Below are 16,156 nucleotides of genomic sequence, written 5' to 3' on the forward strand. Positions count from 1 at the left end.
TCAAATTACCAAAGGCATTTTTCACAGAACTAAAACAAAAAATGTTACAATTTGTATGGAAACACAAAAGACCCCGAATAGCCAAAGCAATCTTGAGAAAGAAAAACGGAGCTGCAGGAATCAGGCTTCCTGAATTCAGACTATACTACAAAGCTACAGTAATCAAGACAGTATGGTACTGGCACAGAAACAGAAATATAGATCAATGGAATAGGATAGAAAGCCCAGAGATAAACCCACACACATATGATCACCTTATCTTTGATAAAGGAGGCAAGAATATACAATGGAGAAAAGACAGCCTCTTTAATAAGTGGTGCTGGGAAAACTGGACAGCTACATGTAGAAGAATGAAATTAGAACACTTCCTAATACCATACACAAAAATAAAATCAAAATGGATTAAAGACCTAAATGTAAGGCCAGAAACTATAAAGCCCTTAGAGGAAAACATAGGCAGAACACTCTATGACATAAATCACAGCAAGATCCTTTTCGACCCACCTCCTAGAGTAATGGAAATAAAAACAAAAATAAACAAATGGGACCTAGTGAAACTTACAAGCTTTTGCACAGCAAAGGAAACCATAAATAAGATGAAAAGACAACCCTCAGAATGGGAGAAAATATTTGCAAATGAAGCAACGGACAAAGGATTAATCTCCAAAATGTATAAGCAGCTCATGCAGCTCAATATCAAAAAACAAACAACCCAATCCAAAAATGGGCAGAATACCTAAATAGACATTTCTCCAAAGAAGACATACAGATGGCCAACCAACACATGAAAAGATGTTCAACATCACTAACCATTAGAGAAATGCAAATCAAAACCACAATGAGGTATCACCTCACACCAGTTAGAACGGCCATCATCAAAAAATCTAGAAACAGTAAATGCTGGAGAGGGTGTGGAGAAAAGGGAACCCTATTGCACTGTTGGTGGGAATGTAAATTGATACAGCCACTATGGAGAACTGTATGGTGGTTCCTTAAAAAAGTAAAAATAGAACTACCATATGACTCAGCAATCCCACGACTGGGCATATACCCTGAGAAAACCATAATTCAAAAAGATACATGTACCACAATGTTCACTGCAGCACTATTTACAATAGCCAGGATATGGAAGCAACCTAAACGTCCATCGACAGATGAATGGATAAAGAAGATGTGGCACATATATACATTGGAATATTACTCAGCCATAAAACGGAACAAAATTGAGTTATTTGTAGTGAGGTGGATTGACCTATAGTCTGTCATACAGAGTAAAGTAAGTCAGAAAGACAAAAACAAATACGTATGCTAATGCATATATACGGAATCTAAAAAAACGGTGCTGATGAACCTAGTGGCAGGGCAGGAATAAAGACACAGACATAAAGAACTGACTTGAGGACATGGTGGGGGAAAGGGAAGCTGGGATGAAGTGAGTGAGTAGCATTGACATATATACACTACCAAATGTAAAATGGATGGCTAGTGGGAAGCTGCCTGCATAGCACAGGGAGATCAGCTCGATGCTTTGTGACGAACTAGAGGGGTGGGATAGGGAGGGTGGGAGGGAGGCTCAAGATGGAGGGGATATGGAGATATATGTATACATATAGCTGATTCACTTTGTTGTACAGCAGAAACTAACCCAACATTGTAAAGCAATTATACTCCAATAAAGATGAAAAAAAATAAAATAAAATCCTGTTATTTCAAGAGCTCTTGTCTTCCCTCAGATGTTTTCTTTTCTATCTCCCCCTTATTTCCTGTATTGTTTATATTCTATGTAGTAAGTGACAAATACAATATGGTAACAATGGCTATTTTGGTACATAAATCATTCAAATGAAATTCATTTATACTCCAGAGTATTGTTACACGTTGTCAATCAATGTCTTCCTACTTCATTCTGCAAAATTTGCTAGGTCTTTTTTCATTTGTGCCATTTGAAAAAAAATGTTCAACAAGGTTCATTGGCCTTAAGATGAACATCTGTCAGCAGGGACATTCTTATGTCTCAATTTAGTAAAACTTTTTGAAAGAGAGAGCAATTTACTGTATTTCCTGTAAATTACTATAACTTCCTTTTCACTGTGAAAATACAAAGTGTGTTTTTATTTTGAGAGGTCAAGGAGGTAGTCTTCTTTAATCATCAAAAAGTTTCAATCAAGTAAACAATTACCAGCAGTCTAAGAAATTTAAAAACAGAATTTAAATTGTAGTTATGCAACAAAAACTAAAATTTCATTTAAAATATTCAAATAGGATAGAAATTTAATATTTGAAACATAGCTTATAGTTTAAAATTTATGTCTTGAATGTGGGGACTAAGATGGAGCAAATTGTGAGGGCCCATCTTATGTATTATTAAATATTGTTTGGGAGGCTGGTATATATTTGGGAGTTTGTGTAATAAGAAATGATACATTTTTTCTAGCAGCAGTATTTCATATGAATATTTCTCCAGAGACACAAAAAAAATTACTTTTTCTTTAACTGTAGGTTGAATGCAGCATTTATAAGAGTGAGAATTCCTTAAAATAATTAAACAAATTAGGCAAACTATAACACGTAAATAAAGTAAGCAAATTTTATCATTTAAATTAGTATTTTAAGTTATTTCTAATTTAGTACGTTGAAAAAGATTTTGGAATATTGCTCTATTTATAATATGTGATATACTTCAAAAGTTATGAACATTTCTACTTATATGTGAAATGAGGTTAATGTTGGAAAAGTAATAGTGAGTGTGAAGTCAATGCTGAGGTATTTAAGATGAAATGTGATATTTTACAACTTACTTTCAGGTCAATTAAAAGTTTTTAAAAAACTTGAAAAAATATAATGATCAGTAAGTATAAGAAAAGCTATTCAACCTCATAAATAAACAGAAAAAATGCTAATAATAACTCATATACAACTTTAGGCCCATCAAATAGCCAAAAAATTTAAAAGTCTGAAAATACCAACACTGGAGAGAACAAACACTACAAAGAAATTAAGTTTAGTGAACTAGAGATAAGCATCAATGTGGATGAATATCGGGTATAAAAGTAAGGGAAAAAACTGCAGAGAATATGTATAATAGCTAGTTACCTCTCCAGTGGAAAAAGTAGTATGTGACTCAAAAGGTTCTGGTAACATTCTATATCCTAAGCTAAGTGGTGTGTACAAGGCTGTTCTTATTATCATGTTTTAATTATAGATAGTCCATACATACCCTCTTTAGAATGTATAAAGTATTTCAATATTATAGTAATTAAGAGACACATCAGAGGAATACCTGATTTATTTGAAAAAAAAAAAAAAAAAAGAGGCTAAAATGGCTCTGAATTCAAAACGAGACTCTGAACTCATCTCCTATCATGGGCAGACCAAAATTACAACTATTTACAGAGCAACTATCTATGAGAATGACCTGGAGACTAACAGAAAAAAATATTTCAACAACTAAAGATATAAAGAGCCACAATGAGATGGGTGGTAGGACAGAGATGCAGTATAGTTAGGATCCACAACTCTGGGTGGCACCCCACAAATGGGAGGATAACCACACAAGGCTGGAGGAATCACAGGCCCTGACTTCAGACTATACTACAAAGCTACAGTAATCAAAACAGTATGGCACTGGCACAAAAACAGATGCATAGATCAATGGAACAGGACAGACAGCCCAGAAATAAACTCTACATTTCTATAGTTAACTAATCTACAACAAAGGAGGCAAGAATATACAATGGGGAAAAGATAACCTGTTCAATAAATGGTGATCAGAAAACTGGATAGCTACATGTAAAAGAATGAAATTAGAACATTTCCTCACACCATATACAAAAATAAACTCAAAATGGATTAAAGACTTAAATGTAAGACTGGAAACCATAAAACTCCTGGAAGAAAACATAGGCAGTATCCTCTTTGACATCAATCTTGGCAATATATTTTTGGATTTATCTCCTCAGGCAAAGGAAATAAAGCAAAAATAAACAAATAAGACTACATCAAACTAAAAAGTTTTTGTACAGGGAAGAACGCCATCAACAAAATGAGAAGGCAGTCTACTGAATGCGAGAAGACATTTGTAAATGATATATCTGATAAGGGTTAATATTCAAAATACACAAAACTCTCACAACTCAACATCAAAAAAAACCATACAATCTGATTAAAAAATGGTCAGAAGATATAGACATTTTTTCAAAAAAGACATACAGATGGCCAACAGACACATGAAAAGATGCTCAACATCACTAATCATCAGGTAAATGTAAATCAAAACCACAATGAGATACCACCTCACATCTGTCAGAATGACTATCAACAAAACAACAACAAATAAGAAGTGTTGGTGAGGATGTGGAGAAAAGGGAGTCCTCATCCACTGTTGGAGAGACTGTAAATTGATGCATCCATTATGGAAAACAGTATGGGGGTTTCTAAAAAAATTGAAAATAGAACTATTATATGTCTGGCAATTTTACATCTGGGTATTTATCAGAAGAAAACAAAAGCACTAATTCCAAAAGATTTATGCACCCCAGTGTTCATTACAGCATTATTTATGGTAGCCAAGATATGGAAGCCACTTCTGTCCATCGATAGATGAATGGATAAAGAATATGTGGTATATGTGTACAATGGAATATTACTCAGCCACAAAGACTGAAATCTTGCCATCTGTGAAGACAGGAATGGATCTAGAGGGTATCATGCTAAGTGAGATAAATCAGACAGAGAAAGGCAAATACTGCATGTTCTCACTTATATGTGGAACCTTAAAAAACAAAACAAAGAAACAGAATGAAAACAGACTCATATCTATAGAGAACAAACTGGTGGTTCCCAGAAGAGAGTGGAGTGGGTGGTTGGTCGACATAGGTAAAGCAATTAAAGAGGTACAAACCTCCAGTGATTAAATAAATAAGCCACAGCGATATAATATACAGCATAGGAAATATGGTCAATAATATTATAATAACTTTGATGATGGTGACTAGACTTACAGTGGTGATCATTTCATTAAGTAAGCAAATATCAAATCGCTATGTAGTACACCTGAAACTAACATAATATTATATGTCAACTATATTTCAATTAAAAAAAAAAGAAGTAGAGTAGTGGGTGGAAATTATCAATCCCAGCAAAGAGCTAGAGAGCAAAGCTCAGGGCAGACATAAAAAAATGAAGGGTTGAATGAAAATAAAATGCAATGTCTATGACTGCTTTAACAGTTTAATCTGTTATCTGAATAATAATAATAATAATATATTCTACCTGCCACAAGATTCTATAATCAAGGTGCTTTTCTCCATGATAATTTAATATATTTCAGAACACACTGTATTTCTACAGGGAGTATAAAAGGAGCAAGTTTTTATTTTGTTTTTCTCTTCAGTCATTCTTCAGATATGAAACAATTTTGTAGCATATTTTGATGATTATCATTAACAACAACACTTAGCTGGGCTTAGCTGAAGAGCCTTATAATAATCTGAGCTAACTAATTGGCTAATTAATTAATCACTATTTATATAATCACAGAGAATGACAAAATATACAAAACCAATCAGAAAATATCCCCAGGGCTTTTAAGGCATTAACCATGAGATTTAAAGGCTCTAATAGGGTTGTTTTCCTCCTTGCTGGGAAGTGGCCAGCTTGGCTGCTCTTACCAAAATATTTTCTAGTATCTTCTCTTTCCCATGGAGACAACTGCTACACCTTGAGTAGCAAAATGGAGCAGCATGGACTTTGTGTTCTTCCCCTGGTGTATCAAGAGCTTGCTCTCTGCTCAGTAATTATCTTACACTGTGAACTAACAAAGTGAGCACTCAAGTTAGTGTTAGGTCCATGACTATTTAGCCTGTTTTGAGTGCAAATGAATTCAGGGAATGTCTAATCCTAAATTAAAATCTAGTTTGTATATAAAAAGCTTTAAAAATTGTCCTGAGCAGAAAATCCTTACTTGGTAACAGGTCTTGTTTTAAAATATGCTTTTTAAAGAATGATAATTGATTAATATGCAGAAGACAGGTGTAAATGAAAGTATGGCTCTAAACTCCTTGTTTCTAACACAAAATAGACATGTTCACAATAACTGATGTCATCAAGAAAATAAATACATAAAAACTAAGTAAAATGTTCTGAGTAGAATATAATTTCTGGGTACAGTAACTAAAATGAAGATTTAGCTTCTTTGTTCATTTAATACTTAACCCCTAAATATTACAAATTTCAGAAATATTTATAACATAGCGTCATTTGGTACATCTCACAGTCATGTTAGGAGGGGGTCCTACTGCAATTCTTGTTAATCAAAGGGTCATAAATAAGATGGAAAAAAATTCAAAATGCCAAACTCCAGATGAAAGATTGTGCCTTCTCTGCTGCATGAACACCGTGTGTCCCCAGTTAGACATTCTTTTAATTTAATTTTCCTGAGGACTGCTGGTACTTACTGAAGTTTTAGGCTTTCTTCCTTATAACCAATGAGAGCCTGAGAAGATGGCTAACATCTCGGTACATGAAACAATTTTTCTCTGTCTGAAAATAACTTGTCATGACCTTGGGTTTATTACAGGATATCCAAAATGATGCATTCCACCTGTTTTCCTTCTTATTTGATTCCTTCCCTTTAGTTATCATAACTAAGATTGCAAGTATTAAGCTTGATGGTTTCTAAATCTATATTGCCACCTCTGATGGTGTCTGAAACTCTAGATCTATTTTTTCAAATGCCTACATCTGGATGTTCCATGTTAAGTCATTAGATCTTAAACCAAACTCCTCATCTTCCTAGCACCTTTTCCTCTGCCCAATTCTGCATATGTTTATGGACACACTCAGGCTAAAACCCATGATACTACAGCAGCTGCACCTTTTTTTTTTTTCTTTTTGCTCCTTCACTGAGCATGTTTCCAAGTCCTGTCAATCCTGCATGGTCTCTCCCAGTCTCCCCTTTCCATCATGACTGCCACCAAGCTCTGTCCTGGCTCTGTCAGGCCAGGCTCTGTCCTAGAAGCTTTCCAGTACTTATCTCATTCAGGGCTCATCCCAATACTAAGAACAGTGTTGTTTTCCATCGGTTCTACAGATTTGCAATCTGAGAATTGAAGAGGTTTTCAGACATGTTCGGGGTTAACGAGTAAGTGTAGATGCCCAGACTGATACCCGAACACAAGGCACTGTATTCTAAAAGAAAGCTTAGACATTCAGGACAAATAGTCTGGGTTTGCTCTGCTACTTACTAGCTAGATGAGTATCGATATTGCTACGCCTCATTTTACTCATTCAGAAAATGTACAAAATATTTCCTCTTAGTGTTGTCATATTAAATGATATACTGCCTGTAAATGATTATCCCAGTGCTTAGTGTCTTTTAATATGCTAAATAAATACTATTTTAAAACATGTATAATAATTACTATGCCCATATAATTGTAATAGGCTCTTTTAGGTCTTCTCAAAAACATCTCCCTTATTCAAACAACATATTTTTCTTCAATCCTAAATCTGATCATGTCACTGTCTGGCTTAAAATCTTCAGTGATTCAAATGGTATCCTTCTACCCAGAGAGCTCCATATTATGGCCACAACCAAATCTTCAGCATTTAGTCCCACTACTATTTCTTATTTACTTTATCATCCAACTAAGACAAGCAACTTAACATTTGTCCTGATAGTCTCAGCCAAGTCTGAGCTTGGGCTGACCTGCTGGCCAAGAATCTACTTCACCATCTTGATTTGCTAGTGTTCTGTCAAACCATCACAGAAGACTCAAATGTCACCTCCTCCAAGAAATCTCCCTAATTACTAGAAGAAGAAATATCGTTTCCCTTTCTTTGTTCCCATTGCCCATAGTAATGCTGTCATGGCACATATTGTATTCTGCCTTGTAATGTTGATAATTGTGAATATGTCTTGCCTATACTACTGAAATCAAGAACCGAATATTTCACATATTTGTGTAAACTCTCTAGTGAATAATAATATACAGAGCCCATAGGTGAGAAATAAGTGATTTGAGCATTGAATTAAATTATATTAAGTTAATATATAAACTGTAAATGTTTTTAGCTGAATACCCAGTTTGGAAGAGATATTACTGGTGTATATTTTCTCACATTTTTCATTCTTATCATTTAAAAGTGTACTTTCATATAATTTTGACTTTTTTTTTTAAAGTGGAGAAAGACCCTATTTGCTTCCATAAAGGAATATTGTTTTGGAAAAATAGTTTTTCCTTCCATTGACAGAGTTAAATATATGGCCACTTGAAAGAATTCAGAAGAAAAGAAAAAACCTGGGACATTTACATTGAGACTTTAGATGAAAGAAAGATAGTTATAATTAAATATAGCCTGTACAGTGGCTGTCCTCCTCCGAGCATATTTGAGGACAATATTGACTCTGCCAAAATACTTATATGTAGCTTCTCTTTCCAGTCAAGTCAAATTCTACTTACAAGAAACATTTTAAATGCACCCCAGTGTTCACAGCATCATTATTTACAATTGCCAAGATATGGAAGCAACCTAAATGTCCATGAACAGACAAATGGATAAAGAAGCTGTGGTATATATATATATATATATATATATATATATACATACACACAATGGAAAACTAATCAGACATAAAAAAGAACAAAATTTTGCCATTTGCAGCAACATGGATGGACTTGGAGGGTATTATGCTAACTGAAATAAGTCAGACAGAGAAAGATAAATACTGTATGATATCACTTATATGCGGAATCTAAAAAATATAACAAATTAGTGAATATAACAAAAAAGAAGCAGACACAGATATAGAGAGCAAATTAGTGGTTACCAGTGGGGAGGGGAAGGAGGGGCAACATAGGGGTGGGGGAGTGGGTGGCACAAGCTATTGGGTGTAAGATCGGCTCCAGGATGTATTGTACAACATGGGGAACGTAGCCAATATTTTGTAATAACTGTAAATGGAAAATAACTTTTAAAAATTGTATAAAAAATTTAAAAAATATATCTCCCAGTTGAAAAATAAATTAATTTAAAAAATATTTCAATTGACACAGTAATTCTCTCTATGTTTATATAGAACATAGATCATTCTTATAAGTCTTTGACAGTACCTGCTTTTTCTTTTGAACCAGTTGAGTGTCTTCAAGTAGTACATAAACTTCTTGCATCTGGGCACCTAAGGAGGTTCTAAATGCAATTCTTCCCTGGACATCTAAAGAATCTGAGTCAGTGTCAGGGCTGTAGTTTCACACAAGTCTTGCTGATGGGTCCTCTCTCCTTTATAGGATTATTGCTGTGACTGAGTTCCTGCTTCCAGGTCTCTGTCATGTTCTCTCTGTCAAACTCCATGTTGTCAAATTCCACCTCTTCCACTATCTTCTGTTCCTTTTTTTTTTTTTTTTTCAGAAAGAAGACTTATGCTCACAAACCTAATCCATTCATTCTGCTGTGAAATATCCCAATAAATGCTGACCCCCATCTGCCCGGGCCACTGCCTAGCTCTTATGCTACACTTGCTGATTGCATGCTGGCTCACTTGCTTAGAAACTGCCGAGGAGCTTTCAGATGCTGCTTGATTAACTCTGACGGGCCATCCATCCAGTTCCTGCTGCCTGGACTGTCCTGCACTGTTGACTCTATACTGGTTGATAATGTATCAAATCTGGAGTCCATCTACCACATACCAACCTTTCCTTTTAGACTCCTTTTTTTGATTGTGACTCCATTTACTCTAAGATATCATGGATTCTTTAAAAAATGTTTATTAATTTGTCAAATATAACAACTTGTTTCAGTTACAATTGTAAAATGTTAGAAAACTAGTCTTCAATTGCCATTGTAGACTCTCATCGTCTCTGTTGATGCTCATAGAACCAATAACTTTCTATTTTCTTAGGTCACTTCTTTAAATAACATGAGATTTCTTTCTTTTTCTCTTCCAACCCTTACTCAAATCTATAACAAGTGTCTTATCTTTTCTTCTATGCTAGATTTCTTTCTTCCTATTCATAGTAATCTGCCTCCTGTTAAACATGGTAATTCCTACAAGTTTGAACTGGAATTTTATTTAGATATTTACATTAATAATAAAAAAAAACTTTCTCAAATATTTTCATCATATCATTTCCTTGTTTAAGAAGTTTTCAAATAGCTATTGGAACTAACCAAAACTCATTTATCTGTATTTTAAGACCCTCTATTAACTGTCTTCTTTATATCTATTAACTTAACATCTCTGTTTTAGTCATTCAATTTGCACAATTTATTACTTTTGCACTATAAATCTTTGAACCTATGATTTTCAATGCAGGAAATATAGAGTCAAATAATTGCATAAAGGCATCCAAATTAAGACACTGGTAAATTGCTTTATCTGGATCAAACCTTAATACCAGTCTACGTATAGATCCATTAAAAACACTACGTGGGGGAAGGAGTCAAACGAATTAGAGAGCTAGCCACTTATTTTGGACTTCAGGTTTATAACACAGATTTCTTTTCCCCCTATTTTTGCCTCTGACTCAAAATATACATATCACTTGTTTGGAGACAAAACTCAAAACTATCCTTAAATTGTTCTTTTTTAAAGTAGTAAGTTCAATTCTGAGACTAATTAGTTCTGCACTCACCAAACAGTTAAAAAACAGTGTAATGATTGTCAATATAATATTTTCAAATCAGGTCTAAGATTACTTATTACATATGTTGAGACATAATTAGATGTATGGGAAAAAACTGTTTCACCACCTAATTTTGGAGTTGACTCATGTACATGAAGATGATAAGTGACAGTTAAGGTCAGTGATTATTTAAGGACACAGTTTCAGCTTGGGTCATTAGGGCATCTGTTGCCTTCTCATAAGAAGTTGGACTTGAGATAGCTTTTGAGATATGAGTAGATTCAAGGAAAGTATTTTAGTGAAGGCTTAGAAGCTGAGAAAAGAGGTGAACGTAAACACTATCAATCCATCGCAGAGGAACAGACAGTGGGCTAGCCTAAGAGAAACAGTGTATAGTGAGTAGTAGTAAGAATAGATGCTGAAAAGGTAAATTGAGCTGGATTACATAGGACCTTAAAATAAAGTCTGGATTTCTCAGGCAGATAATGTCTTAAATATAGTCTTATACAGAGTAGATGTCCAATGAATAAATGGAAGCATTTCTTCAAGAAATCTAAAGACGTATAAAATGCTAATAATGGTGTCTTGTTGCCAACAGAGAGAATAATGACAGGTCAACAGAATTGATGAAAGCACCAGAATTATTTATAGCATCAATAATATATTTGATTTCATTGCCAGTGTGGAAGCTTACATTCACCATCGAGAAAGAACATTTATTCTGTCTTAGGGAAACTATGAAAAAAAGAACATATTTTCTCAATTCTATCAAACTTCTATGACTATTCCAAGTGTTACAACCGAGGGTAAAACATTGTTCATAGAAATCAGGTTAGTGGTCTGCAAGAAGACTTTTTAAATTAAGTTTTTAATAATCAGGATGGCCTTTTATTATCTTAATTTTCTCTAAAAAATGCATTATCACTCAACTGATAGCACTTTGGGAATGAACATTACCTACACGTAAGTAAGGCCATGATGAAAACAAGAGTTGCTTTCAAAACCAAGAAAGAGTAAATTCAAGTGTATAAGACATCACCCTCCATAGGGTGATGAAGGTCATCTTGCTAATAGAGCTTTAGATGTACAGGAAGTATTTCATGATTGCCTTGAGGACCACACAGAAATATTAACAAGTCAAAACATGACGATATTTTCTGACTTCATTCATAGCTAATATTTCACAATCTTTCAAAATACAATTAGTTTGTATTTACAAGTTTATATAAACTTGTATCTACAAGTTTCTATACATTAAATTTCTCTCATATCTTGAATTTCTAGATACACAGTGAAATTTAATTAACAGTCAGATGACAGTTACTGAAACTGAGCTTAATTTTGCTTGCCTTAGAAATGGACATATTAATTTCTGTATCAGTGGCTTTGGTCAGATGAGGGTATGATGAAATAAGATAAAGCACACAAATCTCAAAAAAAAAAAAACCTAGATATATTGTAGTTTAGATATGGCAGAACCATGTAGTGGAAAGAATATGGACTTTCAAGTTCAGTTGAAACACTTGCATTCTTTTCACTGCATCAAATGCTGTGACTTAAAAACACTAATTCTTTAACAGTATGACCCAGAATCTCTACCTCAAAGTGAGAAAATTGGCTCAAATAATAATATGCTGGTATATGTTTTGTCCATAGAGTGAGGTGGTGCTGCAGTCAAGGCCATGTTTGAATTGGTTGTTGATTGCTCCCAGCTATGTGCTCCCAGTCTAATCACAGGAGTGGCCTGGGGAAGGTCCAATCATGCACATAACCAAGGTTTTTCAACCCTAACCCTCCAGCTTTCCTCAATTTGTTCTATTGAGGAACAGCATACTTCTACTCTCTAATTTAGAATAATATAGAAAAATGTCACTAGCTATCCAATACCCTCGCTCTGGAAAATTTGGGGAGATTTTGAGGGAGGATGGATTTCTCCTCATCTATCAGTGTATAAAGAAATCTTACACCACCAGAAAAGGAACATGAGGATGAAGAACTGGGAGTATGCAGAGCTTTTCTACACACAGTTCAAGATTCTTTCCCACAAAATCATATTTATCCAAAAAATAATAGTCAAAAGAGAAATCAAATTCCCAAGACTAGAACTATAATTTTTATATTGAAAAACAGTATTCCCTATTGACCTATAAGTAACCCAACAAGTTATTTCAGTTCCAGTCAAGTTTCTGATATTCTTTGGTTAAGAGTTCTGAGCAAGAACCAGATACAACACCCAAAGTGGCAGAAAAGAGTATTTTCTTCAAAGTGACAGTTAACTTAGCATGGGCACATGTGTGTGTGTGTATGTGTGTGTATAGAATATACAATCAGTATACATATGCACATACATACACACTATATATATCTATAGATATACACACGCAACTTTTCTGATTCTTTATCTGTGTGTGGCATTGTTCCAGCCTTTGTTAAATTTCGGTTTTCTGTTATTTTGTTTGGGGTTATGTCACTCAAGAAGTCCTCAGTAATCCTTGAATATTAGATGAGTAGTGGTGAATAGCTATTTGTTTTCTATTGAGAATAAGTGATAGAGCTGAATTTGAGGCAGAGAAATTTGTTAAGAGTTATAAAGAACTTTTTCAATTCATACAGTTTATTAGACTAAAATTAGGAAACTTTTCCTTTCAGGATTTCAGGATAGGAATCACTCAGAGAACCATTTGAAGCACATGACCTTGCCTTAAGTTTTTGATTTTAAAATTAAAATAAAACTAGAATTTACATTAATTAAAAGGAATAGTAAATACAAAAAAGCATAAGTAAAAAAAAAGAAAAATCTAGACAGAATTCAAGAGGGATCACTTAATCCCTTTACAACAATACCCAAAATAAAATATTTGGATCCCAGTCAAGTGATACTTCATTCAGTGGCTCATTAAAAACAGAGTTCACTGGTCCACATATATTTTGAAGATTTTTAAAAAGTTAACTTATTTCACTGGTTTTAATAATATTTTATTATAATGGTCATAAGGTGTTAGGATGGGGAAAAAAAGCTGTTATATTGAGGTTTCATCTTTGGAGGATAAAAAGCCTAATAGCAGAAATACAAAAAAGATGACATAATCTTAACAATCTCTAGTTCCTTTATTATTCTAAGCTGTGTTCTATTATTTTTTTTAATATGTTTGCTAAAATTACTTGTTCACAGAAAGAATTTAATTATATATAAAACAAGATAGGCACAAGTGAAAGTCTTGAATCAAGATGATAAAAAAGGGAATTATCGGGCTTCCCTGGTGGCGCAGTGGTTGAGAATCTGCCTGCCAATGCAGGGGACACGGGTTCGAGCCCTGGTCTGGGAAGATCCCACATGCCGCGGAGCGACTGGGCCCGTGAGCCACAATTACTGAGCCTGCGCGTCTGGAGCCTGTGCTCCACAACAAGAGAGGCCGCGATAGTGAGAGGCCCGCGCACTGTGATGAAGAATGGCCCCCACTTGCTGCAACAGGAGAAAGCCCTCGCGCAGAAACGAAGACCCAACACAGCCATAAATACATAAATAAATAAGTAAAATATTTAAAAAAAAAAAAAAAAAAAAAAAAAAGGGAATTATTCTCAGAATACCTACCCACCTTAGTAAAACATATTTGGCTTTTCCTTTATCTGATAGCAATCACGGGGTGAATTTGTTATACCGCAGCCAATTTGACCTTAGCCTAGAAGTGCTACCAGTAACACTGCTGTGTTACCCAAAATGACGTGATAATAGAGATAGTGATGGTAGCTCCTGAGGTCAAGTCCAATACCACATCCCCTATAAAACTTTTTTTTTTCATATCTATATTTACAAATGTATGAACATTTCATATAGACAAGCACTATGCTTACTTGTTATATAAAAGTCTTGGGCTGCTTCTCTATCTTATATTTTAACCACCATTGTCAAACCCAAGTAGGGCAGGAGGATCTGCCCAGTGATAGATCTTCATGACTGTATTAGTCTTACTGCTACAAACTGCAACATGTGTGGAGTAATGGAGGCTGTTCTATGGGGGGCTGGCTGGGATGGGCAAAATCTAAAAGAGGCAAGGAGATTAAGCTCAAATGCTCTTTGGGATATTTTAGTTCTATGCCCCTCTGAAGCATTTTGGGGGTGGGTGAGGAATGGTTAAGGCTTAGTTTAAGTTTTACTTTTAATGCTTATTTTATCTCAAGTTTACTGCATCTTAAAGTTTTGAGTAATTATAAGTCTAAAATATTCAAAATTCTATTTCCTCAATACCACAGAGTTAATGAAAGAAAAATAATCAGGTGATTTATAAATGTTCTTACCTTCACATCTTTGACATTCATCCTTGTCCCTTCCTTCCCAACAAAGATGTCATCAATGTCCACAAGGATATACCTGTCCAAAGACAATGTCAGCCTCTTCCCTGACAAGAAGGAGATGGCATCTATGAAGATGAGCTTATGCAGCCAAAAGTTTAAGTTGTTGCCGAAAAGAACTCGCTGAATTCCATCATGAAGCCCCAGATCCTGAATCACCGTCGCATAGAGTGGTTTGCTGGAGAAGGATGAAAGGGATTTTTCTGTCTGTAATTCAGTTAAAAGCACAGGCTGGTAGGTTGAATGATTATACTGGAAAATTGTCCAGTCTTCCCCAGGAAGAGGGCCTTTCTCAACCTTGGGGGCTTTGGTAATATGCAGCAAAGGAGACTGAGGGTTGACAAAACAGTCCTTTAGAGCTAGATTATTGAAAAGGTTTAATGGAAAACCTTTTAATTGTGTACTTGGTGAGCTGTTTTCATTGGCTTTATGAAAACCAATTATACTAACACTGTATTCCACACAGTATTTTTCTAAAAGCTCTCGATTCCATGAGTCCATGCTGACATACTTCAGAATATTTTCATAAATAACTAAAATATATTTCCCTTTGCCATTATCTGTTAGAGGAGGTATGTCTCCCTTGCCAGGGGCGATGACCATATGGAACTGAAATCGGCTGGACTCCAAGATAGCGATAATATCTTGACCAAGTTGAGAGTACTGGCTCTCCACAAACAGGAGGACAGTAGGATCAGTTTTCGATGTATCAATAGGTTTGACTGTCTTCAGCTCCATTGACCGATATGGTAGGATTTTAACGTCAGTACATTCTGCTGCTGCAGTGGTTTCCATAAGTGTCATTTCCTGTTTATAGCCAGAGTAGAGGAAATAGGCAGAAATGACAATGCTCACCAAGCAAAAGGTGGCTAAGAGAACAATCAATGTTCGAAAACTTCTCCGAAGCTTCACAACAAGATTCATTTTTTAAAATACTGCTTTGGAAGCTTTTTCCAAGTTCTTTTCCTAAAGTGCCATCATAAATAAAGTATGAAATGGTACAAATGCTACTTCCCACAAGTTCATGTAACCATTGCAAACCATGTAAAATGTTTGATGGGATTGCAAGCAAGTTAAAGTTGGAGGACAGTGGACTAGGAAAGTAGAAGTTGAAGAGATTTTGAATATGTCCAATACCAAAGGTTGCTGTAGAGTCCTCTAAACATTACCTGAAAAAGAGGAGA

The 16,156-nt window shown here is 34.9% G+C and overlaps 1 protein-coding gene across 2 annotated transcripts in view; it reads right to left on the reverse strand.

Annotated features, from left to right (window-relative positions):
* The window catches only part of LOC118895758 (bifunctional heparan sulfate N-deacetylase/N-sulfotransferase 4), a 235,915-nt gene extending 220,019 nt beyond the window's left edge, over positions 1 to 15,896 (reverse strand). For both annotated transcript variants that reach the window (XM_036853273.1, XM_036853272.1), the window contains exon 1: positions 14,919 to 15,896. In XM_036853273.1, coding sequence (XP_036709168.1) covers positions 14,919 to 15,896 — 978 coding nt within the window. The remainder of the gene's footprint in view (positions 1 to 14,918) is intronic.
* Between the last annotated feature and the right edge of the window lie 260 nt (positions 15,897 to 16,156).

The sequence above is a fragment of the Balaenoptera musculus genome, chromosome 5 (assembly GCF_009873245.2).
Source record: "Balaenoptera musculus isolate JJ_BM4_2016_0621 chromosome 5, mBalMus1.pri.v3, whole genome shotgun sequence".
In the NCBI taxonomy this organism is placed as follows: Eukaryota; Metazoa; Chordata; class Mammalia; order Artiodactyla; family Balaenopteridae; genus Balaenoptera; species Balaenoptera musculus.